At 62.2% G+C, this 26,959-nt stretch overlaps 1 protein-coding gene across 1 annotated transcript; it reads left to right on the top strand.

The window, feature by feature from the left end:
• Positions 1-187: 187 nt before the first annotated feature.
• EPPK1 (epiplakin 1) lies at positions 188-26,959 on the top strand. Its single transcript, XM_087775705.1, has one exon. The coding sequence runs from the start codon at positions 299-301 to the stop codon at positions 26,105-26,107; it is 25,809 nt and encodes an 8,602-aa protein (XP_087631831.1). The 5' UTR covers positions 188-298; the 3' UTR covers positions 26,108-26,959.

Here is a 26,959-nt window from a genome sequence, read left to right as displayed (position 1 = left end):
CCAGCCTCTCTCTCACGCTGAGATGTCCTAGTGCACCCAGCGAGTCTAGCTCAGAAAGCAGAGGGTGCTTACTGCTGGCAGGTCTGGCTCAGCATGTCAGGGACAGGGACAAGCATGCTGCCCTGAACATGCTCAGCCTTTGGCTGTTACTTCCTCCTGCCTGTGCGGTATTTCTTTGTCTTTTTTTCCCCATATTTAGCATGCAAACCATAGAAAAGTTGATTTCTCACCAAGCTTTCCCATTTTCTCCCCTCTCTCCAGAGAGTCTTGACAGCTGTGAAAGAAGTGCAGCAGGAGGATGGAGAGCAAGCCAGCAGTGAACGGCCATGCTGCCCCCCTCTCCCACCAGGAAGACATGCCAGGAGCAAACCACTTGTGCCCGGACATATTGCCTTGCAAACAGAAAAACGCAGCTGACGGGGCTGTGATGGTGATGGATGCTTCTAGTGAGCCCTCAGAGGCAGCTGGCAGCATTGCTGGAGTGTATGTAGAGGCTTCGAAGAAGATACTGAGCTTTTATGATGCCACCAGAGAGCATCTTCTGAGTTTGGATTCGGCACTTTGTCTTCTCGAGGCCCAGGCAGCCACAGGCTTCATCACTGACCCGGTGAAGAACAAGCATGTCTCTGTAGCAGAAGCTGTGCAGCTGGGGCTGGTGGGGCTGGAGCTGAAGGAGAGGCTGCTCTCTGCAGAGAAAGCTGCTACTGGCTTTGTGGACCCCTACACAGAAGAGAAAATCTCCCTCTACCAGGCAATCCAGAAGGACCTGATCGGGAGGGAGCAAGGTACTCGGCTGCTAGAGGCCCAGATTGCAACCGGAGGCATCATTGACCCAGCCACCGGCTGCCGGCTCCCAGCAGATGTTGCCTGTGAGAGGGGATATTTAGATGAAGAGGTGAGACAGCTCCTCTCTGACCCCAGCAATGAGGACAGCAAAGGGTTCCTCAACCCCAGTACTATGGAGATGGTCACTTACATGGAGCTTCTAAAGAGATGTATTGTTGATCCAGCCTCAGGCTTCCTCCTCTTGCCCCTGCAAATCACGTTCCCAGGGCTGGGAGGGAGGGTGACCAGCAGGGATCTGCTGGACTCTGGCATCATCAGCCTCGACATGTTCAGAGGTCTTGAGGAGGGAAGAGTTTCTGCCCAGGAGGTAGCAGAGAATGACTCCATTCAGCCATTCCTGTATGGGACAAGGAGCGTGGCTGGCGTTGTCCTGCCTTCCAGTGAGCGGAAAAGCCTTTACCAGGCACTGAGAGAGCATCTCCTCATGCCTGGTGCTGCTCTGATGCTCTTGCAAGTCCAGGCCTCCACCGGCAGCCTGATAGACCCCATAAAGAACAAACGCTACTCCGTTGATGAGGCTGTCAGGGTTGGTCTCATCGGCCCAGAGCTTCATGAGAAACTGTCTTCGGCTGAGAGGACCATCACTGGATACAGGGACCCCTACACTGGAGAAATGCTCTCTCTGTTCCAAGCCATCAGGAAGGGCTTTATCCCCAAGGATCATGGCATTTGCCTTCTGGAGGCTCAGATGGCCACAGGGGGTATAATTGCTCCAGGCCGGCACCTCCGTGTCCCCACAGACACAGCTTGCAAGTGGGGGTACCTGGATGAGGCCACAAGACAGCTCCTCTCCAGTCCTACTGATGACATGAAAGGGTTCTTCGACCCCAACTCCAAGGAGAAGCTGATCTACGCAGACCTGCTCAAGCGCTGTGTCACTGACCCCAACACAGGGCTCCTGCTGCTGCCACTTGGTGGAGATAGCAGAGAAGGATCCGAAGGAACCCACCTCTTCTTTGACCATAGGACCCAAACAGCTCTGGAAAACACACAGGTACCCATTGCTTTAGGTAAATTCAAGGGAAAGTCAGTGTCTCTCTGGAAACTCCTTTTCTCAGACTACATCCAGAGTGAGCAAAGAGCTACTCTCACCCAGCAGTACCTTGCAGGAATGCTCTCTATGCAAGAATTGGGTAAGGCAGTCAGTGCCACCATTGAGGAAATGGCTTCCACTGCTAATGTCACCTTTGAAGGACTGAGGGACCGGGTGACAGCTGACCAACTCCTGAGCTCTGAAATCATTAACAAAGATTTGTTTAATAAACTGAAGGAGGGAGAAACATCAGCCAAAGAAGTTGTCAGCATGGACACTGTCAAGAAGTACCTTCAAGGGACAGGTAGCATTGGTGGGCTCCTGCTTCCTGACTCCCAGGAGAAGATCAGCATCTACCAGGCAAAGCGGAAAGGACTTTTAAGGCCAGGAACGTCACTGATCCTCCTGGAGGCACAGGCTGCTACTGGATTTATCATTGACCCAGCTGCCAACAAAAGGTATTCTGTGGATGAGGCATTAAGAGCAAACGTCATTGGCCCAGATGTTTATGACAAGCTACTGACGGCAGAGAAATCAGTCACTGGCTACAGAGATCCTTACTCAGGGAACAAGATCTCCCTCTTCCAGGCCATGAAGAAGGAGCTCATTGTCAAGGAGCACGCTATCCGCCTGCTCGAGGCCCAGATCGCCACCGGCGGCATCATCGACCCCGTCAACAGCCACCGCATCCCCGTGGAGGTGGCCTACCGGCGTGGCTACTTTGACAAGAAGATGAACTTAATCCTTTCTGATCCGACCGACGACACCAAGGGCTTCTTTGACCCCAACACACATGAGAACCTCACCTACCTGCAGCTGAAGGAGAAGTGCATCACAGAGACATCCACCGGGCTCTGCCTCCTTCCTCTGAACAGCAGGAAGCGCCAGTTCATCGATGACACCACCAGACGGGTGTTCAGGAGCTCCTGGCTGCCGGTCAGGTTTGGGCGGTTAAGGGGGGAGAAGGTCTCTGTGTGGGACCTGCTGAACTCCGAGTACTTCAGCGAGGGGAGGCGCCGAGAGATATTCAACCACTACCAGCTGAGGAAGCTCACCCTGGAGCAAATTCGAATCATGTTAGAGGAGGAAATGAAAAAATGGGCCCCCATCAAGTTCCCAGCCATGAGAGGCAGTGTCAGCGCTTACCACCTGATGGAAACAGGTGTCATTGACAAGGCCTTGTTTGAGAAGGTGTTGGAGGGGTCTGTCACACCAGAGGAAGTCCTGCACATGGACTCTGTCAGAAAGTACCTCTATGGTTCTGGCAGCATCGGGGGGATTGTACTCCAGCCATCAAACCAGCGGATAAGCATTTATGAGGCCATGAAGAAAAATATCATGGTACCAGGAGTAGCCCTCCCACTGCTAGAGGCCCAGGCTGCCACAGGCTTCATCATTGACCCAGTGAGCAACCAGAAACTCTGTGTGGATGATGCCATCAAGGAGGGAGTCATTGGGCCAGAAGTCCATGAGAAGCTGCAGCATGCAGAAGGGGCTGTAACAGGCTATAAAGATCCTTTCACAGGCAAGAAGATACCCCTCTTCCAGGCAATGAAGAAGGGTCTGATTGCTGACAAACAGGCCATGCAGTTGATGGAGGTGCAGGTGGCTACAGGAGGCATCATTGACCCAACATGTGGCCATTATATCCCCATAGAATCTGCCCAGAAACGAGGGTGCCTGGATGAGGACACAAGCAAGGCCCTTTCTAAGCCCAGTGACAACAACAGAGCCTTCTGCGTCCCAGGCAGCAAAGAGACCATGACCTATGCTGAGCTAATCAAGCGCTGCCAGAAGGATGAGATCTCTGGCTTCCACTTGCTGCCTCTGCCACAGACAGCTGCTCCTGCCTACACTGACGAACAAATCCAACAGATTTTTAAGGAAACTGGGGTGAAGGAAAAAGGAGTCTCCCTGTGGGAGCTAATCCACTCTGGGTATTTCACTGAGGAGCAGAGGAGTGATTTCGTGGAGAGGTTCTGGTCTGAGGAAATGTCGCTGCAGCAGCTGGTTGCTCTTGTGCTCAGACTGGTTGGGGAGATGGAAATGAAAGCCTGTACCCACATCACCTTGGAAGGCTTGCAGGGCAGTGTCCCTGCAGTCTGGCTGCTGGATGCTGGCATCATTACTGAGAAGACGTTTGAAGAACTGGCTCAGGGCATAAGAACTCCCAAGGAAGTGGCTGCAATGGAGAGTGTGAAGAGGTACTTGCAGGGCACAGGCAGCATTGCTGGGGTATTCATAGAGGCATCCAAAAAGAAGATGAGCTTCTACAGCGCCATGAAAAACAATCTCCTCCTCCCTGGGGCTGCTTTGAGGCTGCTAGAAGCTCAGGCAGCCACAGGATACCTAACTGACCCAGCAACAAACCAGAGGCTCAGCGTGAGGGATGCTGTCAAAGCAGCTGTTGTTGGTGAAGAACTCACTGAGAAACTCCTTCTAGCTGAGAGGGCAGTGACTGGCTACACAGACCCCTACACAGGGAGCTCCATCTCGCTATGCCAAGCACTCAGAAAAGAGCTGATCCCCCTGGAAGATGCTGTTCCCTTGCTAGAGGCCCAGCTGGCCACAGGAGGGGTCGTTGATCCCATTCACCACCATCACCTTCCACTCCAGGCTGCATGCAGATATGGCTTCTACGATGAGGACCTGAACCAAACCCTCTCTCAGCTGAATGACAGCACCAAAATCTTTTTTGATCCAAACACAAAGGAGAACGTGACCTACCAGCAGCTGAAGGACAGGTGCATTCATGAGGCTGAGTCAGGTCTCTGGCTCCTTCCTCTGTCAGAAAACGCGATGTTCTGTGTGGATGAACAAACCATGGAGGTGCTGAAATCTGTGACTGTTTGTGTCAACATAGGGCGGTTCAAAGGACAGACAGTGTCAGTCTGGGACCTTCTCAACTCTGAATACCTCTCAGACAGCAAGAGAAGAGAGCTAGTGCAGAAGTATAAAGATGAGAATACTGAAGTGCTACATGAGATCATAACAATTGTCACCACAATCATTAAAGAGACTGAGACACAAGGCAAGAAATTTGCATTCAAGGGCCTGCGGAAAAGAGTATCTGCCAGTGACCTCTTCCAGTCTCAACTGATAGACAAAAAAACCTTCGATGAGCTCAACCAGGGGAAGAAAACAGTCAAAGAAGTCACTGAAATGGAGTCTGTCCGCAGGTACCTGGAGGGCAGCAACTTCATAGCAGGGGTCCTTATCCAGCCAAGCAATGAGAAGATGAGCATCTACCAGGCCATGAGGAAGGGGATCCTGAGGCCAGGGACAGCACTGGTGCTGCTGGAGGCACAGGCTGCCACTGGCTACATCATTGACCCAGAGAAAAACAAGAAGTTTTCAGTGGAGGAAGCATTAACTGCAGGTCTAATTGGAGGGGAGATTTTTGAAAAGCTACTCTGTGCAGAAAGAGCTGTGACGGGCTACACTGACCCCTACACAAAAGCCCCAATGTCCCTATTTGAAGCTATGAACCAAGGACTGATTGTGAAGAGCCACGGCATCCGCCTGCTCGAGGCCCAGATCGCCACCGGTGGCATCATTGACCCTGTGCACAGCCACCGTATCCCTGTGGAGGTGGCCTACCAGCGTGGCTACTTCAATGAGGAGATGAACCAGATCCTCTCCGACCCCACTGATGACACCAAGGGCTTCTTCGACCCCAACACCCACGAGAACCTCACCTACATGCAGCTCCTGGAGAGATGTGTCCAAGATTCAGAGACTGGGTTGTACATGCTACAAGTTGTGCAGGAAGGAGGAAAGTACTTCTACATCGATGAGTTTACAAAACAGGTTTTGCGCTCAAAGCCCCTTGAAGTGAAAGTTGGAAAGTTTAAGGACCAAGCAGTTTCCATCTGGGAAATTCTCTGCTCTCATTACATCTCTGAGCAGAAAAGGAAAGAACTAGTGATGCAGTACAAATGCAAAACCCTCACACTGGAAGAGCTTATAGCCCTCATCCTCAAAATAATTGAGGATACAGAGCAAAGAGCTGAAGCCCTCAAGGTTAAAGGACTCCGGGGAGATGTGTCAATATCAGAATTGTTTAACTCTGAGATAATTGACAAGAAAATTCTAGATCAGCTGCAGGATGGGACTCTCACGCTTGCCAGCCTCACAAAGAGGGACACCATCAAAAGGTACTTGGATGGCACTGGATGCATTGCCGGGGTTCTGCTCCCATCAAGGAAAGAGAAGATGAGCATCTACCAGGCCCTGAAGAAGGGCCTCCTCATAGAGCAATGTGCACTGGGGCTGCTGGAGGCACAGGCTGCCACTGGTTTTCTCATTGACCCACTGAAAAATAAGAAGCTCTCCGTGGATGAGGCTGTCTCGTCCGGGCTGGTGGGCAGCGAGCTGCACGAGAAGCTCCTGTCAGCAGAGAAAGCTGTGACAGGATACACAGATCCTCATGCAGGAAATAAAATATCCCTCTTCCAGGCCATAAGGCAAAAGATAACAGTCAAGGAGCACGGCATCCGCCTGCTCGAGGCCCAGATTGCCACTGGTGGCATCATTGACCCTTTGCACAGCCACCGCCTCCCTGTGAAGGTGGCCTACCGGCGCGGCTACTTGGATGATGATATGTTTCTCCTACTTTCTGATCCAGATCATGGTAGCAAAGGTTTTATAGATCCAAACACTCATGAGAAAATCAGTTACAGTCAGCTCCTACAGCGATGTTCCAAAGACACAGATACTGGATTGAACCTGCTGCAGGTCATAGAAAAAGAAGGTGACTATTTCTACATTAATGAGCAAACAAAAAATGCCCTATTATCTACAAAGGTACAAGTGCCTGTTGGAAAATACAAAGGACAAGTATTATCATTGTGGGAACTTCTCTGTTCTGAGTACATCACAGAAGAGAAAAGAAAAGAACTGGTGAAAAAATATAAAGAGGAATCTCATCACATTATACAAGGAATTATTGATACAATACTAAATATCATTAAAGAAAAAGAAGAGGACAGAAGTGATGTTTGGTTCCAAGGAATCAGACAAAAAATAACAGCATCAGAACTTCTCAGTGCTCAGATAATTACAGAAGAAACAATGGAAAAACTCCATGAAGGAAGAGAGACAGCAGAAGAAATAGCAGAAATGGATAGTGTGAGACGATACCTTGAGGGAACGGGAAGCATAGCTGGCGTGCTGGTGCCCTCCAAGGCTGACCCTGCCAAGATGGAGAAGATGAGCATCTACCAGGCTATGTGGAAGGGCATCCTGAGACCAGGCACAGCACTGGTGCTGCTGGAGGCGCAGGCTGCCACCGGCTTCGTTGTCGACCCACTCACCAACAAGAAGCTCTCCGTGGACGAGGCCGTCTCGTCCGGGCTGGTGGGCAGCGAGCTGCAAAAGAAACTTCTTTGTGCAGAGAGGGCTGTGACCGGCTACACCGACCCCTGCACAGGACAAAAGATGTCATTGTTCCAGGCCATGAAGAAGGAGCTCATTGTCAAGGAGCACGGCATCCGCCTGCTCGAGGCCCAGATCGCCACCGGCGGCATCATCGACCCCGTGCACAGCCACCGCCTCCCCGTGGAGGTGGCCTACCGGCGCGGCTACTTTGACCAGGAGATGAACCAGATCCTCTCCGACCCCACCGACGACACCAAGGGCTTCTTCGACCCCAACACCCACGAGAACCTCACCTACATGCAGCTCCTCCGCCGCTGCGTGCCCGACCCGGACACGGGGCTGCTCATGCTCCAGCTGATGGACAAGGGCTCCGTGCTCTACCAGCTGACCGAGGAGGCCCGCAAAGCTCTGCAGGCCGCCCGCACCACCGTCAGCGTGGGGCTCTTCCAGGGCCAGAGCGTCACCGTCTGGGAGCTCCTCTTCTCCCGCTACGTCCCCGACCACCGGCGCCAGGACCTCCTCCGGAAGTACAAGGCCGGGACGGTCACCATCGCGCAGATGATCAGCCTCCTCACGGCCATCATCACCGGGGCTGAGGGACAGGGCCACGGCACTGCCCTGGCCCGTGAGCCGAGGCAGCGGGAGGCCCCGCCGCCGGCCGAGAATGGCGAGGCCGCGGGCTCTCGTCAGGAGCGGGAGCGGGAGAGGGAGAGGGAGCTGGAGCTGGAGCGGTCCCTGAAGTCCTGCACCGTCGAGGTGTCGGCGGGCGGCTTCCACGGCAGGAAGGTCTCCCTGTGGGAGCTGCTCTTCTCCAAGTACGTCTCCGAGGCAAAGAGGCAGGAGCTGCTGGGGAAGGTCCGGGCCGGGAGCCTGGCGCTGGACGAGCTGGCAAGGCTCCTCACCGTCCTCATCGAGGAGGCGGTGGAGCGGAGCAGCAACGTGAAATTCACAGGCCTCAGGAGGCAGGTGACCGCCTCGGACCTGGCGGAGTCAGGCATCATCGACAAGGACACGCTGGCCGACCTCGTCCAGGGCTCCAAGACGGTGGAGGAGGTGACGGAAATGGCCTCCGTCAAGCGCTACCTGGACGGCACGGGCTGCATTGCCGGCGTGCTGGTGCCCTCCAAGGCCGACCCCGCCAAGATGGAGAAGATGAGCATCTACCAGGCCATGTGGAAGGGCATCCTGAGGCAGGGCACGGCCCTGGTGCTGCTGGAGGCGCAGGCTGCCACCGGCTTCGTCGTCGACCCGCTCACCAACAAGAAGCTCTCCGTGGACGAGGCCGTCTCGTCCGGGCTGGTGGGCAGCGAGCTGCACGAGAAGCTCCTGTCGGCCGAGAGGGCCGTGACCGGCTACACCGACCCCTACACCGGCGACCAGATCTCCCTCTTCCAGGCCATGAAGAAGGAGCTCATTGTCAAGGAGCACGGCATCCGCCTGCTCGAGGCCCAGATCGCCACCGGCGGCATCATCGACCCCGTGCACAGCCACCGCCTCCCCGTGGAGGTGGCCTACCGGCGCGGCTACTTTGACCAGGAGATGAACCAGATCCTCTCCGACCCCACCGACGACACCAAGGGCTTCTTCGACCCCAACACCCACGAGAACCTCACCTACATGCAGCTCCTCCGCCGCTGCGTGCCCGACCCGGACACGGGGCTGCTCATGCTCCAGCTGATGGACAAGGGCTCCGTGCTCTACCAGCTGACCGAGGAGGCCCGCAAAGCTCTGCAGGCCGCCCGCACCACCGTCAGCGTGGGGCTCTTCCAGGGCCAGAGCGTCACCGTCTGGGAGCTCCTCTTCTCCCGCTACGTCCCCGACCACCGGCGCCAGGACCTCCTCCGGAAGTACAAGGCCGGGACGGTCACCATCGCGCAGATGATCAGCCTCCTCACGGCCATCATCACCGGGGCTGAGGGACAGGGCCACGGCACTGCCCTGGCCCGTGAGCCGAGGCAGCGGGAGGCCCCGCCGCCGGCCGAGAATGGCGAGGCCGCGGGCTCCCATCAGGAGCGGGAGCGGGAGCGGGAGAGGGAGCTGGAGCTGGAGCGGTCCCTGAAGTCCTGCACCGTCGAGGTGTCGGCGGGCGGCTTCCACGGCAGGAAGGTCTCCCTGTGGGAGCTGCTCTTCTCCAAGTACGTCTCCGAGGCAAAGAGGCAGGAGCTGCTGGGGAAGGTCCGGGCCGGGAGCCTGGCGCTGGACGAGCTGGCAAGGCTCCTCACCGTCCTCATCGAGGAGGCGGTGGAGCGGAGCAGCAACGTGAAATTCACAGGCCTCAGGAGGCAGGTGACCGCCTCGGACCTGGCGGAGTCAGGCATCATCGACAAGGACACGCTGGCCGACCTCGTCCAGGGCTCCAAGACGGTGGAGGAGGTGACGGAAATGGCCTCCGTCAAGCGCTACCTGGACGGCACGGGCTGCATTGCCGGCGTGCTGGTGCCCTCCAAGGCCGACCCCGCCAAGATGGAGAAGATGAGCATCTACCAGGCCATGTGGAAGGGCATCCTGAGGCAGGGCACGGCCCTGGTGCTGCTGGAGGCGCAGGCTGCCACCGGCTTCGTCGTCGACCCGCTCACCAACAAGAAGCTCTCCGTGGACGAGGCCGTCTCGTCCGGGCTGGTGGGCAGCGAGCTGCACGAGAAGCTCCTGTCGGCCGAGAGGGCCGTGACCGGCTACACCGACCCCTACACCGGCGACCAGATCTCCCTCTTCCAGGCCATGAAGAAGGAGCTCATTGTCAAGGAGCACGGCATCCGCCTGCTCGAGGCCCAGATCGCCACCGGCGGCATCATCGACCCCGTGCACAGCCACCGCCTCCCCGTGGAGGTGGCCTACCGGCGCGGCTACTTTGACCAGGAGATGAACCAGATCCTCTCCGACCCCACCGACGACACCAAGGGCTTCTTCGACCCCAACACCCACGAGAACCTCACCTACATGCAGCTCCTCCGCCGCTGCGTGCCCGACCCGGACACGGGGCTGCTCATGCTCCAGCTGATGGACAAGGGCTCCGTGCTCTACCAGCTGACCGAGGAGGCCCGCAAAGCTCTGCAGGCCGCCCGCACCACCGTCAGCGTGGGGCTCTTCCAGGGCCAGAGCGTCACCGTCTGGGAGCTCCTCTTCTCCCGCTACGTCCCCGACCACCGGCGCCAGGACCTCCTCCGGAAGTACAAGGCCGGGACGGTCACCATCGCGCAGATGATCAGCCTCCTCACGGCCATCATCACCGGGGCTGAGGGACAGGGCCACGGCACTGCCCTGGCCCGTGAGCCGAGGCAGCGGGAGGCCCCGCCGCCGGCCGAGAATGGCGAGGCCGCGGGCTCCCGTCAGGAGCGGGAGCGGGAGAGGGAGAGGGAGCTGGAGCTGGAGCGGTCCCTGAAGTCCTGCACCGTCGAGGTGTCGGCGGGCGGCTTCCACGGCAGGAAGGTCTCCCTGTGGGAGCTGCTCTTCTCCAAGTACGTCTCCGAGGCAAAGAGGCAGGAGCTGCTGGGGAAGGTCCGGGCCGGGAGCCTGGCGCTGGACGAGCTGGCAAGGCTCCTCACCGTCCTCATCGAGGAGGCGGTGGAGCGGAGCAGCAACGTGAAATTCACAGGCCTCAGGAGGCAGGTGACCGCCTCGGACCTGGCGGAGTCAGGCATCATCGACAAGGACACGCTGGCCGACCTCGTCCAGGGCTCCAAGACGGTGGAGGAGGTGACGGAAATGGCCTCCGTCAAGCGCTACCTGGACGGCACGGGCTGCATTGCCGGCGTGCTGGTGCCCTCCAAGGCCGACCCCGCCAAGATGGAGAAGATGAGCATCTACCAGGCCATGTGGAAGGGCATCCTGAGGCAGGGCACGGCCCTGGTGCTGCTGGAGGCGCAGGCTGCCACCGGCTTCGTCGTCGACCCGCTCACCAACAAGAAGCTCTCCGTGGACGAGGCCGTCTCGTCCGGGCTGGTGGGCAGCGAGCTGCACGAGAAGCTCCTGTCGGCCGAGAGGGCCGTGACCGGCTACACCGACCCCTACACCGGCGACCAGATCTCCCTCTTCCAGGCCATGAAGAAGGAGCTCATTGTCAAGGAGCACGGCATCCGCCTGCTCGAGGCCCAGATCGCCACCGGCGGCATCATCGACCCCGTGCACAGCCACCGCCTCCCCGTGGAGGTGGCCTACCGGCGCGGCTACTTTGACCAGGAGATGAACCAGATCCTCTCCGACCCCACCGACGACACCAAGGGCTTCTTCGACCCCAACACCCACGAGAACCTCACCTACATGCAGCTCCTCCGCCGCTGCGTGCCCGACCCGGACACGGGGCTGCTCATGCTCCAGCTGATGGACAAGGGCTCCGTGCTCTACCAGCTGACCGAGGAGGCCCGCAAAGCTCTGCAGGCCGCCCGCACCACCGTCAGCGTGGGGCTCTTCCAGGGCCAGAGCGTCACCGTCTGGGAGCTCCTCTTCTCCCGCTACGTCCCCGACCACCGGCGCCAGGACCTCCTCCGGAAGTACAAGGCCGGGACGGTCACCATCGCGCAGATGATCAGCCTCCTCACGGCCATCATCACCGGGGCTGAGGGACAGGGCCACGGCACTGCCCTGGCCCGTGAGCCGAGGCAGCGGGAGGCCCCGCCGCCGGCCGAGAATGGCGAGGCCGCGGGCTCCCGTCAGGAGCGGGAGCGGGAGCGGGAGAGGGAGCTGGAGCTGGAGCGGTCCCTGAAGTCCTGCACCGTCGAGGTGTCGGCGGGCGGCTTCCACGGCAGGAAGGTCTCCCTGTGGGAGCTGCTCTTCTCCAAGTACGTCTCCGAGGCAAAGAGGCAGGAGCTGCTGGGGAAGGTCCGGGCCGGGAGCCTGGCGCTGGACGAGCTGGCAAGGCTCCTCACCGTCCTCATCGAGGAGGCGGTGGAGCGGAGCAGCAACGTGAAATTCACAGGCCTCAGGAGGCAGGTGACCGCCTCGGACCTGGCGGAGTCAGGCATCATCGACAAGGACACGCTGGCCGACCTCGTCCAGGGCTCCAAGACGGTGGAGGAGGTGACGGAAATGGCCTCCGTCAAGCGCTACCTGGACGGCACGGGCTGCATTGCCGGCGTGCTGGTGCCCTCCAAGGCCGACCCCGCCAAGATGGAGAAGATGAGCATCTACCAGGCCATGTGGAAGGGCATCCTGAGGCAGGGCACGGCCCTGGTGCTGCTGGAGGCGCAGGCTGCCACCGGCTTCGTCGTCGACCCGCTCACCAACAAGAAGCTCTCCGTGGACGAGGCCGTCTCGTCCGGGCTGGTGGGCAGCGAGCTGCACGAGAAGCTCCTGTCGGCCGAGAGGGCCGTGACCGGCTACACCGACCCCTACACCGGCGACCAGATCTCCCTCTTCCAGGCCATGAAGAAGGAGCTCATTGTCAAGGAGCACGGCATCCGCCTGCTCGAGGCCCAGATCGCCACCGGCGGCATCATCGACCCCGTGCACAGCCACCGCCTCCCCGTGGAGGTGGCCTACCGGCGCGGCTACTTTGACCAGGAGATGAACCAGATCCTCTCCGACCCCACCGACGACACCAAGGGCTTCTTCGACCCCAACACCCACGAGAACCTCACCTACATGCAGCTCCTCCGCCGCTGCGTGCCCGACCCGGACACGGGGCTGCTCATGCTCCAGCTGATGGACAAGGGCTCCGTGCTCTACCAGCTGACCGAGGAGGCCCGCAAAGCTCTGCAGGCCGCCCGCACCACCGTCAGCGTGGGGCTCTTCCAGGGCCAGAGCGTCACCGTCTGGGAGCTCCTCTTCTCCCGCTACGTCCCCGACCACCGGCGCCAGGACCTCCTCCGGAAGTACAAGGCCGGGACGGTCACCATCGCGCAGATGATCAGCCTCCTCACGGCCATCATCACCGGGGCTGAGGGACAGGGCCACGGCACTGCCCTGGCCCGTGAGCCGAGGCAGCGGGAGGCCCCGCCGCCGGCCGAGAATGGCGAGGCCGCGGGCTCCCGTCAGGAGCGGGAGCGGGAGAGGGAGAGGGAGCTGGAGCTGGAGCGGTCCCTGAAGTCCTGCACCGTCGAGGTGTCGGCGGGCGGCTTCCACGGCAGGAAGGTCTCCCTGTGGGAGCTGCTCTTCTCCAAGTACGTCTCCGAGGCAAAGAGGCAGGAGCTGCTGGGGAAGGTCCGGGCCGGGAGCCTGGCGCTGGACGAGCTGGCAAGGCTCCTCACCGTCCTCATCGAGGAGGCGGTGGAGCGGAGCAGCAACGTGAAATTCACAGGCCTCAGGAGGCAGGTGACCGCCTCGGACCTGGCGGAGTCAGGCATCATCGACAAGGACACGCTGGCCGACCTCGTCCAGGGCTCCAAGACGGTGGAGGAGGTGACGGAAATGGCCTCCGTCAAGCGCTACCTGGACGGCACGGGCTGCATTGCCGGCGTGCTGGTGCCCTCCAAGGCCGACCCCGCCAAGATGGAGAAGATGAGCATCTACCAGGCCATGTGGAAGGGCATCCTGAGGCAGGGCACGGCCCTGGTGCTGCTGGAGGCGCAGGCTGCCACCGGCTTCGTCGTCGACCCGCTCACCAACAAGAAGCTCTCCGTGGACGAGGCCGTCTCGTCCGGGCTGGTGGGCAGCGAGCTGCACGAGAAGCTCCTGTCGGCCGAGAGGGCCGTGACCGGCTACACCGACCCCTACACCGGCGACCAGATCTCCCTCTTCCAGGCCATGAAGAAGGAGCTCATTGTCAAGGAGCACGGCATCCGCCTGCTCGAGGCCCAGATCGCCACCGGCGGCATCATCGACCCCGTGCACAGCCACCGCCTCCCCGTGGAGGTGGCCTACCGGCGCGGCTACTTTGACCAGGAGATGAACCAGATCCTCTCCGACCCCACCGACGACACCAAGGGCTTCTTCGACCCCAACACCCACGAGAACCTCACCTACATGCAGCTCCTCCGCCGCTGCGTGCCCGACCCGGACACGGGGCTGCTCATGCTCCAGCTGATGGACAAGGGCTCCGTGCTCTACCAGCTGACCGAGGAGGCCCGCAAAGCTCTGCAGGCCGCCCGCACCACCGTCAGCGTGGGGCTCTTCCAGGGCCAGAGCGTCACCGTCTGGGAGCTCCTCTTCTCCCGCTACGTCCCCGACCACCGGCGCCAGGACCTCCTCCGGAAGTACAAGGCCGGGACGGTCACCATCGCGCAGATGATCAGCCTCCTCACGGCCATCATCACCGGGGCTGAGGGACAGGGCCACGGCACTGCCCTGGCCCGTGAGCCGAGGCAGCGGGAGGCCCCGCCGCCGGCCGAGAATGGCGAGGCCGCGGGCTCCCGTCAGGAGCGGGAGCGGGAGCGGGAGAGGGAGCTGGAGCTGGAGCGGTCCCTGAAGTCCTGCACCGTCGAGGTGTCGGCGGGCGGCTTCCACGGCAGGAAGGTCTCCCTGTGGGAGCTGCTCTTCTCCAAGTACGTCTCCGAGGCAAAGAGGCAGGAGCTGCTGGGGAAGGTCCGGGCCGGGAGCCTGGCGCTGGACGAGCTGGCAAGGCTCCTCACCGTCCTCATCGAGGAGGCGGTGGAGCGGAGCAGCAACGTGAAATTCACAGGCCTCAGGAGGCAGGTGACCGCCTCGGACCTGGCGGAGTCAGGCATCATCGACAAGGACACGCTGGCCGACCTCGTCCAGGGCTCCAAGACGGTGGAGGAGGTGACGGAAATGGCCTCCGTCAAGCGCTACCTGGACGGCACGGGCTGCATTGCCGGCGTGCTGGTGCCCTCCAAGGCCGACCCCGCCAAGATGGAGAAGATGAGCATCTACCAGGCCATGTGGAAGGGCATCCTGAGGCAGGGCACGGCCCTGGTGCTGCTGGAGGCGCAGGCTGCCACCGGCTTCGTCGTCGACCCGCTCACCAACAAGAAGCTCTCCGTGGACGAGGCCGTCTCGTCCGGGCTGGTGGGCAGCGAGCTGCACGAGAAGCTCCTGTCGGCCGAGAGGGCCGTGACCGGCTACACCGACCCCTACACCGGCGACCAGATCTCCCTCTTCCAGGCCATGAAGAAGGAGCTCATTGTCAAGGAGCACGGCATCCGCCTGCTCGAGGCCCAGATCGCCACCGGCGGCATCATCGACCCCGTGCACAGCCACCGCCTCCCCGTGGAGGTGGCCTACCGGCGCGGCTACTTTGACCAGGAGATGAACCAGATCCTCTCCGACCCCACCGACGACACCAAGGGCTTCTTCGACCCCAACACCCACGAGAACCTCACCTACATGCAGCTCCTCCGCCGCTGCGTGCCCGACCCGGACACGGGGCTGCTCATGCTCCAGCTGATGGACAAGGGCTCCGTGCTCTACCAGCTGACCGAGGAGGCCCGCAAAGCTCTGCAGGCCGCCCGCACCACCGTCAGCGTGGGGCTCTTCCAGGGCCAGAGCGTCACCGTCTGGGAGCTCCTCTTCTCCCGCTACGTCCCCGACCACCGGCGCCAGGACCTCCTCCGGAAGTACAAGGCCGGGACGGTCACCATCGCGCAGATGATCAGCCTCCTCACGGCCATCATCACCGGGGCTGAGGGACAGGGCCACGGCACTGCCCTGGCCCGTGAGCCGAGGCAGCGGGAGGCCCCGCCGCCGGCCGAGAATGGCGAGGCCGCGGGCTCCCGTCAGGAGCGGGAGCGGGAGCGGGAGAGGGAGCTGGAGCTGGAGCGGTCCCTGAAGTCCTGCACCGTCGAGGTGTCGGCGGGCGGCTTCCACGGCAGGAAGGTCTCCCTGTGGGAGCTGCTCTTCTCCAAGTACGTCTCCGAGGCAAAGAGGCAGGAGCTGCTGGGGAAGGTCCGGGCCGGGAGCCTGGCGCTGGACGAGCTGGCAAGGCTCCTCACCGTCCTCATCGAGGAGGCGGTGGAGCGGAGCAGCAACGTGAAATTCACAGGCCTCAGGAGGCAGGTGACCGCCTCGGACCTGGCGGAGTCAGGCATCATCGACAAGGACATGCTGGCCGACCTCGTCCAGGGCTCCAAGACGGTGGAGGAGGTGACGGAAATGGCCTCCGTCAAGCGCTACCTGGACGGCACGGGCTGCATTGCCGGCGTGCTGGTGCCCTCCAAGGCCGACCCCGCCAAGATGGAGAAGATGAGCATCTACCAGGCCATGTGGAAGGGCATCCTGAGGCAGGGCACGGCCCTGGTGCTGCTGGAGGCGCAGGCTGCCACCGGCTTCGTCGTCGACCCGCTCACCAACAAGAAGCTCTCCGTGGACGAGGCCGTCTCGTCCGGGCTGGTGGGCAGCGAGCTGCACGAGAAGCTCCTGTCGGCCGAGAGGGCCGTGACCGGCTACACCGACCCCTACACCGGCGACCAGATCTCCCTCTTCCAGGCCATGAAGAAGGAGCTCATTGTCAAGGAGCACGGCATCCGCCTGCTCGAGGCCCAGATCGCCACCGGCGGCATCATCGACCCCGTGCACAGCCACCGCCTCCCCGTGGAGGTGGCCTACCGGCGCAGCTACTTTGACCAGGAGATGAACCAGATCCTCTCCGACCCCACCGACGACACCAAGGGCTTCTTCGACCCCAACACCCACGAGAACCTCACCTACATGCAGCTCCTCCGCCGCTGCGTGCCCGACCCGGACACGGGGCTGCTCATGCTCCAGCTGATGGACAAGGGCTCCGTGCTCTACCAGCTGACCGAGGAGGCCCGCAAAGCTCTGCAGGCCGCCCGCACCACCGTCAGCGTGGGGCTCTTCCAGGGCCAGAGCGTCACCGTCTGGGAGCTCCTCTTCTCCCGCTACGTCCCCGACCACCGGCGCCAGGACCTCCTCCGGAAGTACAAGGCCGGGACGGTCACCATCGCGCAGATGATCAGCCTCCTCACGGCCATCATCACCGGGGCTGAGGGACAGGGCCACGGCACTGCCCTGGCCCGTGAGCCGAGGCAGCGGGAGGCCCCGCCGCCGGCCGAGAATGGCGAGGCCGCGGGCTCCCGTCAGGAGCGGGAGCGGGAGAGGGAGAGGGAGCTGGAGCTGGAGCGGTCCCTGAAGTCCTGCACCGTCGAGGTGTCGGCGGGCGGCTTCCACGGCAGGAAGGTCTCCCTGTGGGAGCTGCTCTTCTCCAAGTACGTCTCCGAGGCAAAGAGGCAGGAGCTGCTGGGGAAGGTCCGGGCCGGGAGCCTGGCGCTGGACGAGCTGGCAAGGCTCCTCACCGTCCTCATCGAGGAGGCGGTGGAGCGGAGCAGCAACGTGAAATTCACAGGCCTCAGGAGGCAGGTGACCGCCTCGGACCTGGCGGAGTCAGGCATCATCGACAAGGACACGCTGGCCGACCTCGTCCAGGGCTCCAAGACGGTGGAGGAGGTGACGGAAATGGCCTCCGTCAAGCGCTACCTGGACGGCACGGGCTGCATTGCCGGCGTGCTGGTGCCCTCCAAGGCCGACCCCGCCAAGATGGAGAAGATGAGCATCTACCAGGCCATGTGGAAGGGCATCCTGAGGCAGGGCACGGCCCTGGTGCTGCTGGAGGCGCAGGCTGCCACCGGCTTCGTCGTCGACCCGCTCACCAACAAGAAGCTCTCCGTGGACGAGGCCGTCTCGTCCGGGCTGGTGGGCAGCGAGCTGCACGAGAAGCTCCTGTCGGCCGAGAGGGCCGTGACCGGCTACACCGACCCCTACACCGGCGACCAGATCTCCCTCTTCCAGGCCATGAAGAAGGAGCTCATTGTCAAGGAGCACGGCATCCGCCTGCTCGAGGCCCAGATCGCCACCGGCGGCATCATCGACCCCGTGCACAGCCACCGCCTCCCCGTGGAGGTGGCCTACCGGCGCGGCTACTTTGACCAGGAGATGAACCAGATCCTCTCCGACCCCACCGACGACACCAAGGGCTTCTTCGACCCCAACACCCACGAGAACCTCACCTACATGCAGCTCCTCCGCCGCTGCGTGCCCGACCCGGACACGGGGCTGCTCATGCTCCAGCTGATGGACAAGGGCTCCGTGCTCTACCAGCTGACCGAGGAGGCCCGCAAAGCTCTGCAGGCCGCCCGCACCACCGTCAGCGTGGGGCTCTTCCAGGGCCAGAGCGTCACCGTCTGGGAGCTCCTCTTCTCCCGCTACGTCCCCGACCACCGGCGCCAGGACCTCCTCCGGAAGTACAAGGCCGGGACGGTCACCATCGCGCAGATGATCAGCCTCCTCACGGCCATCATCACCGGGGCTGAGGGACAGGGCCACGGCACTGCCCTGGCCCGTGAGCCGAGGCAGCGGGAGGCCCCGCCGCCGGCCGAGAATGGCGAGGCCGCGGGCTCCCGTCAGGAGCGGGAGCGGGAGAGGGAGAGGGAGCTGGAGCTGGAGCGGTCCCTGAAGTCCTGCACCGTCGAGGTGTCGGCGGGCGGCTTCCACGGCAGGAAGGTCTCCCTGTGGGAGCTGCTCTTCTCCAAGTACGTCTCCGAGGCAAAGAGGCAGGAGCTGCTGGGGAAGGTCCGGGCCGGGAGCCTGGCGCTGGACGAGCTGGCAAGGCTCCTCACCGTCCTCATCGAGGAGGCGGTGGAGCGGAGCAGCAACGTGAAATTCACAGGCCTCAGGAGGCAGGTGACCGCCTCGGACCTGGCGGAGTCAGGCATCATCGACAAGGACACGCTGGCCGACCTCGTCCAGGGCTCCAAGACGGTGGAGGAGGTGACGGAAATGGCCTCCGTCAAGCGCTACCTGGACGGCACGGGCTGCATTGCCGGCGTGCTGGTGCCCTCCAAGGCCGACCCCGCCAAGATGGAGAAGATGAGCATCTACCAGGCCATGTGGAAGGGCATCCTGAGGCAGGGCACGGCCCTGGTGCTGCTGGAGGCGCAGGCTGCCACCGGCTTCGTCGTCGACCCGCTCACCAACAAGAAGCTCTCCGTGGACGAGGCCGTCTCGTCCGGGCTGGTGGGCAGCGAGCTGCACGAGAAGCTCCTGTCGGCCGAGAGGGCCGTGACCGGCTACACCGACCCCTACACCGGCGACCAGATCTCCCTCTTCCAGGCCATGAAGAAGGAGCTCATTGTCAAGGAGCACGGCATCCGCCTGCTCGAGGCCCAGATCGCCACCGGCGGCATCATCGACCCCGTGCACAGCCACCGCCTCCCCGTGGAGGTGGCCTACCGGCGCGGCTACTTTGACCAGGAGATGAACCAGATCCTCTCCGACCCCACCGACGACACCAAGGGCTTCTTCGACCCCAACACCCACGAGAACCTCACCTACATGCAGCTCCTCCGCCGCTGCGTGCCCGACCCGGACACGGGGCTGCTCATGCTCCAGCTGATGGACAAGGGCTCCGTGCTCTACCAGCTGACCGAGGAGGCCCGCAAAGCTCTGCAGGCCGCCCGCACCACCGTCAGCGTGGGGCTCTTCCAGGGCCAGAGCGTCACCGTCTGGGAGCTCCTCTTCTCCCGCTACGTCCCCGACCACCGGCGCCAGGACCTCCTCCGGAAGTACAAGGCCGGGACGGTCACCATCGCGCAGATGATCAGCCTCCTCACGGCCATCATCACCGGGGCTGAGGGACAGGGCCACGGCACTGCCCTGGCCCGTGAGCCGAGGCAGCGGGAGGCCCCGCCGCCGGCCGAGAATGGCGAGGCCGCGGGCTCCCGTCAGGAGCGGGAGCGGGAGAGGGAGAGGGAGCTGGAGCTGGAGCGGTCCCTGAAGTCCTGCACCGTCGAGGTGTCGGCGGGCGGCTTCCACGGCAGGAAGGTCTCCCTGTGGGAGCTGCTCTTCTCCAAGTACGTCTCCGAGGCAAAGAGGCAGGAGCTGCTGGGGAAGGTCCGGGCCGGGAGCCTGGCGCTGGACGAGCTGGCAAGGCTCCTCACCGTCCTCATCGAGGAGGCGGTGGAGCGGAGCAGCAACGTGAAATTCACAGGCCTCAGGAGGCAGGTGACCGCCTCGGACCTGGCGGAGTCAGGCATCATCGACAAGGACACGCTGGCCGACCTCGTCCAGGGCTCCAAGACGGTGGAGGAGGTGACGGAAATGGCCTCCGTCAAGCGCTACCTGGACGGCACGGGCTGCATTGCCGGCGTGCTGGTGCCCTCCAAGGCCGACCCCGCCAAGATGGAGAAGATGAGCATCTACCAGGCCATGTGGAAGGGCATCCTGAGGCAGGGCACGGCCCTGGTGCTGCTGGAGGCGCAGGCTGCCACCGGCTTCGTCGTCGACCCGCTCACCAACAAGAAGCTCTCCGTGGACGAGGCCGTCTCGTCCGGGCTGGTGGGCAGCGAGCTGCACGAGAAGCTCCTGTCGGCCGAGAGGGCCGTGACCGGCTACACCGACCCCTACACCGGCGACCAGATCTCCCTCTTCCAGGCCATGAAGAAGGAGCTCATTGTCAAGGAGCACGGCATCCGCCTGCTCGAGGCCCAGATCGCCACCGGCGGCATCATCGACCCCGTGCACAGCCACCGCCTCCCCGTGGAGGTGGCCTACCGGCGCGGCTACTTTGACCAGGAGATGAACCAGATCCTCTCCGACCCCACCGACGACACCAAGGGCTTCTTCGACCCCAACACCCACGAGAACCTCACCTACATGCAGCTCCTCCGCCGCTGCGTGCCCGACCCGGACACGGGGCTGCTCATGCTCCAGCTGATGGACAAGGGCTCCGTGCTCTACCAGCTGACCGAGGAGGCCCGCAAAGCTCTGCAGGCCGCCCGCACCACCGTCAGCGTGGGGCTCTTCCAGGGCCAGAGCGTCACCGTCTGGGAGCTCCTCTTCTCCCGCTACGTCCCCGACCACCGGCGCCAGGACCTCCTCCGGAAGTACAAGGCCGGGACGGTCACCATCGCGCAGATGATCAGCCTCCTCACGGCCATCATCACCGGGGCTGAGGGACAGGGCCACGGCACTGCCCTGGCCCGTGAGCCGAGGCAGCGGGAGGCCCCGCCGCCGGCCGAGAATGGCGAGGCCGCGGGCTCCCGTCAGGAGCGGGAGCGGGAGAGGGAGAGGGAGCTGGAGCTGGAGCGGTCCCTGAAGTCCTGCACCGTCGAGGTGTCGGCGGGCGGCTTCCACGGCAGGAAGGTCTCCCTGTGGGAGCTGCTCTTCTCCAAGTACGTCTCCGAGGCAAAGAGGCAGGAGCTGCTGGGGAAGGTCCGGGCCGGGAGCCTGGCGCTGGACGAGCTGGCAAGGCTCCTCACCGTCCTCATCGAGGAGGCGGTGGAGCGGAGCAGCAACGTGAAATTCACAGGCCTCAGGAGGCAGGTGACCGCCTCGGACCTGGCGGAGTCAGGCATCATCGACAAGGACACGCTGGCCGACCTCGTCCAGGGCTCCAAGACGGTGGAGGAGGTGACGGAAATGGCCTCCGTCAAGCGCTACCTGGACGGCACGGGCTGCATTGCCGGCGTGCTGGTGCCCTCCAAGGCCGACCCCGCCAAGATGGAGAAGATGAGCATCTACCAGGCCATGTGGAAGGGCATCCTGAGGCAGGGCACGGCCCTGGTGCTGCTGGAGGCGCAGGCTGCCACCGGCTTCGTCGTCGACCCGCTCACCAACAAGAAGCTCTCCGTGGACGAGGCCGTCTCGTCCGGGCTGGTGGGCAGCGAGCTGCACGAGAAGCTCCTGTCGGCCGAGAGGGCCGTGACCGGCTACACCGACCCCTACACCGGCGACCAGATCTCCCTCTTCCAGGCCATGAAGAAGGAGCTCATTGTCAAGGAGCACGGCATCCGCCTGCTCGAGGCCCAGATCGCCACCGGCGGCATCATCGACCCCGTGCACAGCCACCGCCTCCCCGTGGAGGTGGCCTACCGGCGCGGCTACTTTGACCAGGAGATGAACCAGATCCTCTCCGACCCCACCGACGACACCAAGGGCTTCTTCGACCCCAACACCCACGAGAACCTCACCTACATGCAGCTCCTCCGCCGCTGCGTGCCCGACCCGGACACGGGGCTGCTCATGCTCCAGCTGATGGACAAGGGCTCCGTGCTCTACCAGCTGACCGAGGAGGCCCGCAAAGCTCTGCAGGCCGCCCGCACCACCGTCAGCGTGGGGCTCTTCCAGGGCCAGAGCGTCACCGTCTGGGAGCTCCTCTTCTCCCGCTACGTCCCCGACCACCGGCGCCAGGACCTCCTCCGGAAGTACAAGGCCGGGACGGTCACCATCGCGCAGATGATCAGCCTCCTCACGGCCATCATCACCGGGGCTGAGGGACAGGGCCACGGCACTGCCCTGGCCCGTGAGCCGAGGCAGCGGGAGGCCCCGCCGCCGGCCGAGAATGGCGAGGCCGCGGGCTCCCGTCAGGAGCGGGAGCGGGAGAGGGAGAGGGAGCTGGAGCTGGAGCGGTCCCTGAAGTCCTGCACCGTCGAGGTGTCGGCGGGCGGCTTCCACGGCAGGAAGGTCTCCCTGTGGGAGCTGCTCTTCTCCAAGTACGTCTCCGAGGCAAAGAGGCAGGAGCTGCTGGGGAAGGTCCGGGCCGGGAGCCTGGCGCTGGACGAGCTGGCAAGGCTCCTCACCGTCCTCATCGAGGAGGCGGTGGAGCGGAGCAGCAACGTGAAATTCACAGGCCTCAGGAGGCAGGTGACCGCCTCGGACCTGGCGGAGTCAGGCATCATCGACAAGGACACGCTGGCCGACCTCGTCCAGGGCTCCAAGACGGTGGAGGAGGTGACGGAAATGGCCTCCGTCAAGCGCTACCTGGACGGCACGGGCTGCATTGCCGGCGTGCTGGTGCCCTCCAAGGCCGACCCCGCCAAGATGGAGAAGATGAGCATCTACCAGGCCATGTGGAAGGGCATCCTGAGGCAGGGCACGGCCCTGGTGCTGCTGGAGGCGCAGGCTGCCACCGGCTTCGTCGTCGACCCGCTCACCAACAAGAAGCTCTCCGTGGACGAGGCCGTCTCGTCCGGGCTGGTGGGCAGCGAGCTGCACGAGAAGCTCCTGTCGGCCGAGAGGGCCGTGACCGGCTACACCGACCCCTACACCGGCGACCAGATCTCCCTCTTCCAGGCCATGAAGAAGGAGCTCATTGTCAAGGAGCACGGCATCCGCCTGCTCGAGGCCCAGATCGCCACCGGCGGCATCATCGACCCCGTGCACAGCCACCGCCTCCCCGTGGAGGTGGCCTACCGGCGCGGCTACTTTGACCAGGAGATGAACCAGATCCTCTCCGACCCCACCGACGACACCAAGGGCTTCTTCGACCCCAACACCCACGAGAACCTCACCTACATGCAGCTCCTCCGCCGCTGCGTGCCCGACCCGGACACGGGGCTGCTCATGCTCCAGCTGATGGACAAGGGCTCCGTGCTCTACCAGCTGACCGAGGAGGCCCGCAAAGCTCTGCAGGCCGCCCGCACCACCGTCAGCGTGGGGCTCTTCCAGGGCCAGAGCGTCACCGTCTGGGAGCTCCTCTTCTCCCGCTACGTCCCCGACCACCGGCGCCAGGACCTCCTCCGGAAGTACAAGGCCGGGACGGTCACCATCGCGCAGATGATCAGCCTCCTCACGGCCATCATCACCGGGGCTGAGGGACAGGGCCACGGCACTGCCCTGGCCCGTGAGCCGAGGCAGCGGGAGGCCCCGCCGCCGGCCGAGAATGGCGAGGCCGCGGGCTCCCGTCAGGAGCGGGAGCGGGAGAGGGAGAGGGAGCTGGAGCTGGAGCGGTCCCTGAAGTCCTGCACCGTCGAGGTGTCGGCGGGCGGCTTCCACGGCAGGAAGGTCTCCCTGTGGGAGCTGCTCTTCTCCAAGTACGTCTCCGAGGCAAAGAGGCAGGAGCTGCTGGGGAAGGTCCGGGCCGGGAGCCTGGCGCTGGACGAGCTGGCAAGGCTCCTCACCGTCCTCATCGAGGAGGCGGTGGAGCGGAGCAGCAACGTGAAATTCACAGGCCTCAGGAGGCAGGTGACCGCCTCGGACCTGGCGGAGTCAGGCATCATCGACAAGGACACGCTGGCCGACCTCGTCCAGGGCTCCAAGACGGTGGAGGAGGTGACGGAAATGGCCTCCGTCAAGCGCTACCTGGACGGCACGGGCTGCATTGCCGGCGTGCTGGTGCCCTCCAAGGCCGACCCCGCCAAGATGGAGAAGATGAGCATCTACCAGGCCATGTGGAAGGGCATCCTGAGGCAGGGCACGGCCCTGGTGCTGCTGGAGGCGCAGGCTGCCACCGGCTTCGTCGTCGACCCGCTCACCAACAAGAAGCTCTCCGTGGACGAGGCCGTCTCGTCCGGGCTGGTGGGCAGCGAGCTGCACGAGAAGCTCCTGTCGGCCGAGAGGGCCGTGACCGGCTACACCGACCCCTACACCGGCGACCAGATCTCCCTCTTCCAGGCCATGAAGAAGGAGCTCATTGTCAAGGAGCACGGCATCCGCCTGCTCGAGGCCCAGATCGCCACCGGCGGCATCATCGACCCCGTGCACAGCCACCGCCTCCCCGTGGAGGTGGCCTACCGGCGCGGCTACTTTGACCAGGAGATGAACCAGATCCTCTCCGACCCCACCGACGACACCAAGGGCTTCTTCGACCCCAACACCCACGAGAACCTCACCTACATGCAGCTCCTCCGCCGCTGCGTGCCCGACCCGGACACGGGGCTGCTCATGCTCCAGCTGATGGACAAGGGCTCCGTGCTCTACCAGCTGACCGAGGAGGCCCGCAAAGCTCTGCAGGCCGCCCGCACCACCGTCAGCGTGGGGCTCTTCCAGGGCCAGAGCGTCACCGTCTGGGAGCTCCTCTTCTCCCGCTACGTCCCCGACCACCGGCGCCAGGACCTCCTCCGGAAGTACAAGGCCGGGACGGTCACCATCGCGCAGATGATCAGCCTCCTCACGGCCATCATCACCGGGGCTGAGGGACAGGGCCACGGCACTGCCCTGGCCCGTGAGCCGAGGCAGCGGGAGGCCCCGCCGCCGGCCGAGAATGGCGAGGCCGCGGGCTCCCGTCAGGAGCGGGAGCGGGAGAGGGAGAGGGAGCTGGAGCTGGAGCGGTCCCTGAAGTCCTGCACCGTCGAGGTGTCGGCGGGCGGCTTCCACGGCAGGAAGGTCTCCCTGTGGGAGCTGCTCTTCTCCAAGTACGTCTCCGAGGCAAAGAGGCAGGAGCTGCTGGGGAAGGTCCGGGCCGGGAGCCTGGCGCTGGACGAGCTGGCAAGGCTCCTCACCGTCCTCATCGAGGAGGCGGTGGAGCGGAGCAGCAACGTGAAATTCACAGGCCTCAGGAGGCAGGTGACCGCCTCGGACCTGGCGGAGTCAGGCATCATCGACAAGGACACGCTGGCCGACCTCGTCCAGGGCTCCAAGACGGTGGAGGAGGTGACGGAAATGGCCTCCGTCAAGCGCTACCTGGACGGCACGGGCTGCATTGCCGGCGTGCTGGTGCCCTCCAAGGCCGACCCCGCCAAGATGGAGAAGATGAGCATCTACCAGGCCATGTGGAAGGGCATCCTGAGGCAGGGCACGGCCCTGGTGCTGCTGGAGGCGCAGGCTGCCACCGGCTTCGTCGTCGACCCGCTCACCAACAAGAAGCTCTCCGTGGACGAGGCCGTCTCGTCCGGGCTGGTGGGCAGCGAGCTGCACGAGAAGCTCCTGTCGGCCGAGAGGGCCGTGACCGGCTACACCGACCCCTACACCGGCGACCAGATCTCCCTCTTCCAGGCCATGAAGAAGGAGCTCATTGTCAAGGAGCACGGCATCCGCCTGCTCGAGGCCCAGATCGCCACCGGCGGCATCATCGACCCCGTGCACAGCCACCGCCTCCCCGTGGAGGTGGCCTACCGGCGCGGCTACTTTGACCAGGAGATGAACCAGATCCTCTCCGACCCCACCGACGACACCAAGGGCTTCTTCGACCCCAACACCCACGAGAACCTCACCTACATGCAGCTCCTCCGCCGCTGCGTGCCCGACCCGGACACTGGTCTTTATTTCCTTAAGGTTTTTTTAAAATAATTGTAAATCCTTTTGCATTTTTTTTCTTTGTATTGCATTGTGAAGAATTTAGCTGTTGTGAATCTGTCTTTTACTGCTTGTACTTTTCTTTTTCTATTTAAATCCTATTTTTAAAATTTCTAATTCTATTCAGAGTATTTCCCTATTGTTCCCTTTCATTTTCAATAACCTGCTCACATCAGATACATCTTTTAAGTGACTACATCAAGTATTGTGGTATAGCATATTAAGCCTTTGTCTTCCGTAGTCTTTCAGGAACACAAGAATTCACCTGGGTTATCTCAGGTCATTTTGGTGAAATATGTTGTCCTCATTTTCCTCATCCTGGTTTAAATTGAAGTATGTCTTTTGTTTTGTATGAGGTGCAGTGAGAATGGTATTTTTATTCTCCTTCTAGTCTGTTTTCTTATACATTAAGAACTTTTTTTTCTTAGCAGATTTGCAGGGAATTATTAGAGTTTCAGGTTTTCAAATCTGAATTTTGAATGGAGAGCATATTTCTATGTAGGCACTATGTCAGGGTAGTGTTAGGTGTTACTGGAGTGGAGTACATTATCTGTGTTTGCTTTTAATGCCTCAGCCTGTCTAGTTTTTCTGGGGGTGTTTGGACTTCATACACCCTCAGCTTAGAGTGGTTTGGTCTCTCACTGATATGTACACTCAATTCACTCACCTGCTGTGCTTTCTCTCCCTCCAGTTCTCCAGCTCTCCATGGAGCCTGTATAGAGAGCTGTGCTGTGGGATCCACACGAGAGCTGAGAGCCCGCAGTGCACATTGTCGTGCCCTATCTCTAGTCTATCCATCCACGGTCAGGGGAGCCTGCAGCAGAACATCCGTTCCCTCTAGCTGGG

Source organism: Nipponia nippon, unplaced genomic scaffold (genome assembly GCF_047370975.1).
Source record: "Nipponia nippon isolate SJK-2023a ecotype South Korea unplaced genomic scaffold, ASM4737097v1 scaffold_1, whole genome shotgun sequence".
Classification (NCBI taxonomy): Eukaryota; Metazoa; Chordata; class Aves; order Pelecaniformes; family Threskiornithidae; genus Nipponia; species Nipponia nippon.
This window is presented reverse-complemented; position numbering and strand designations above follow the sequence as displayed.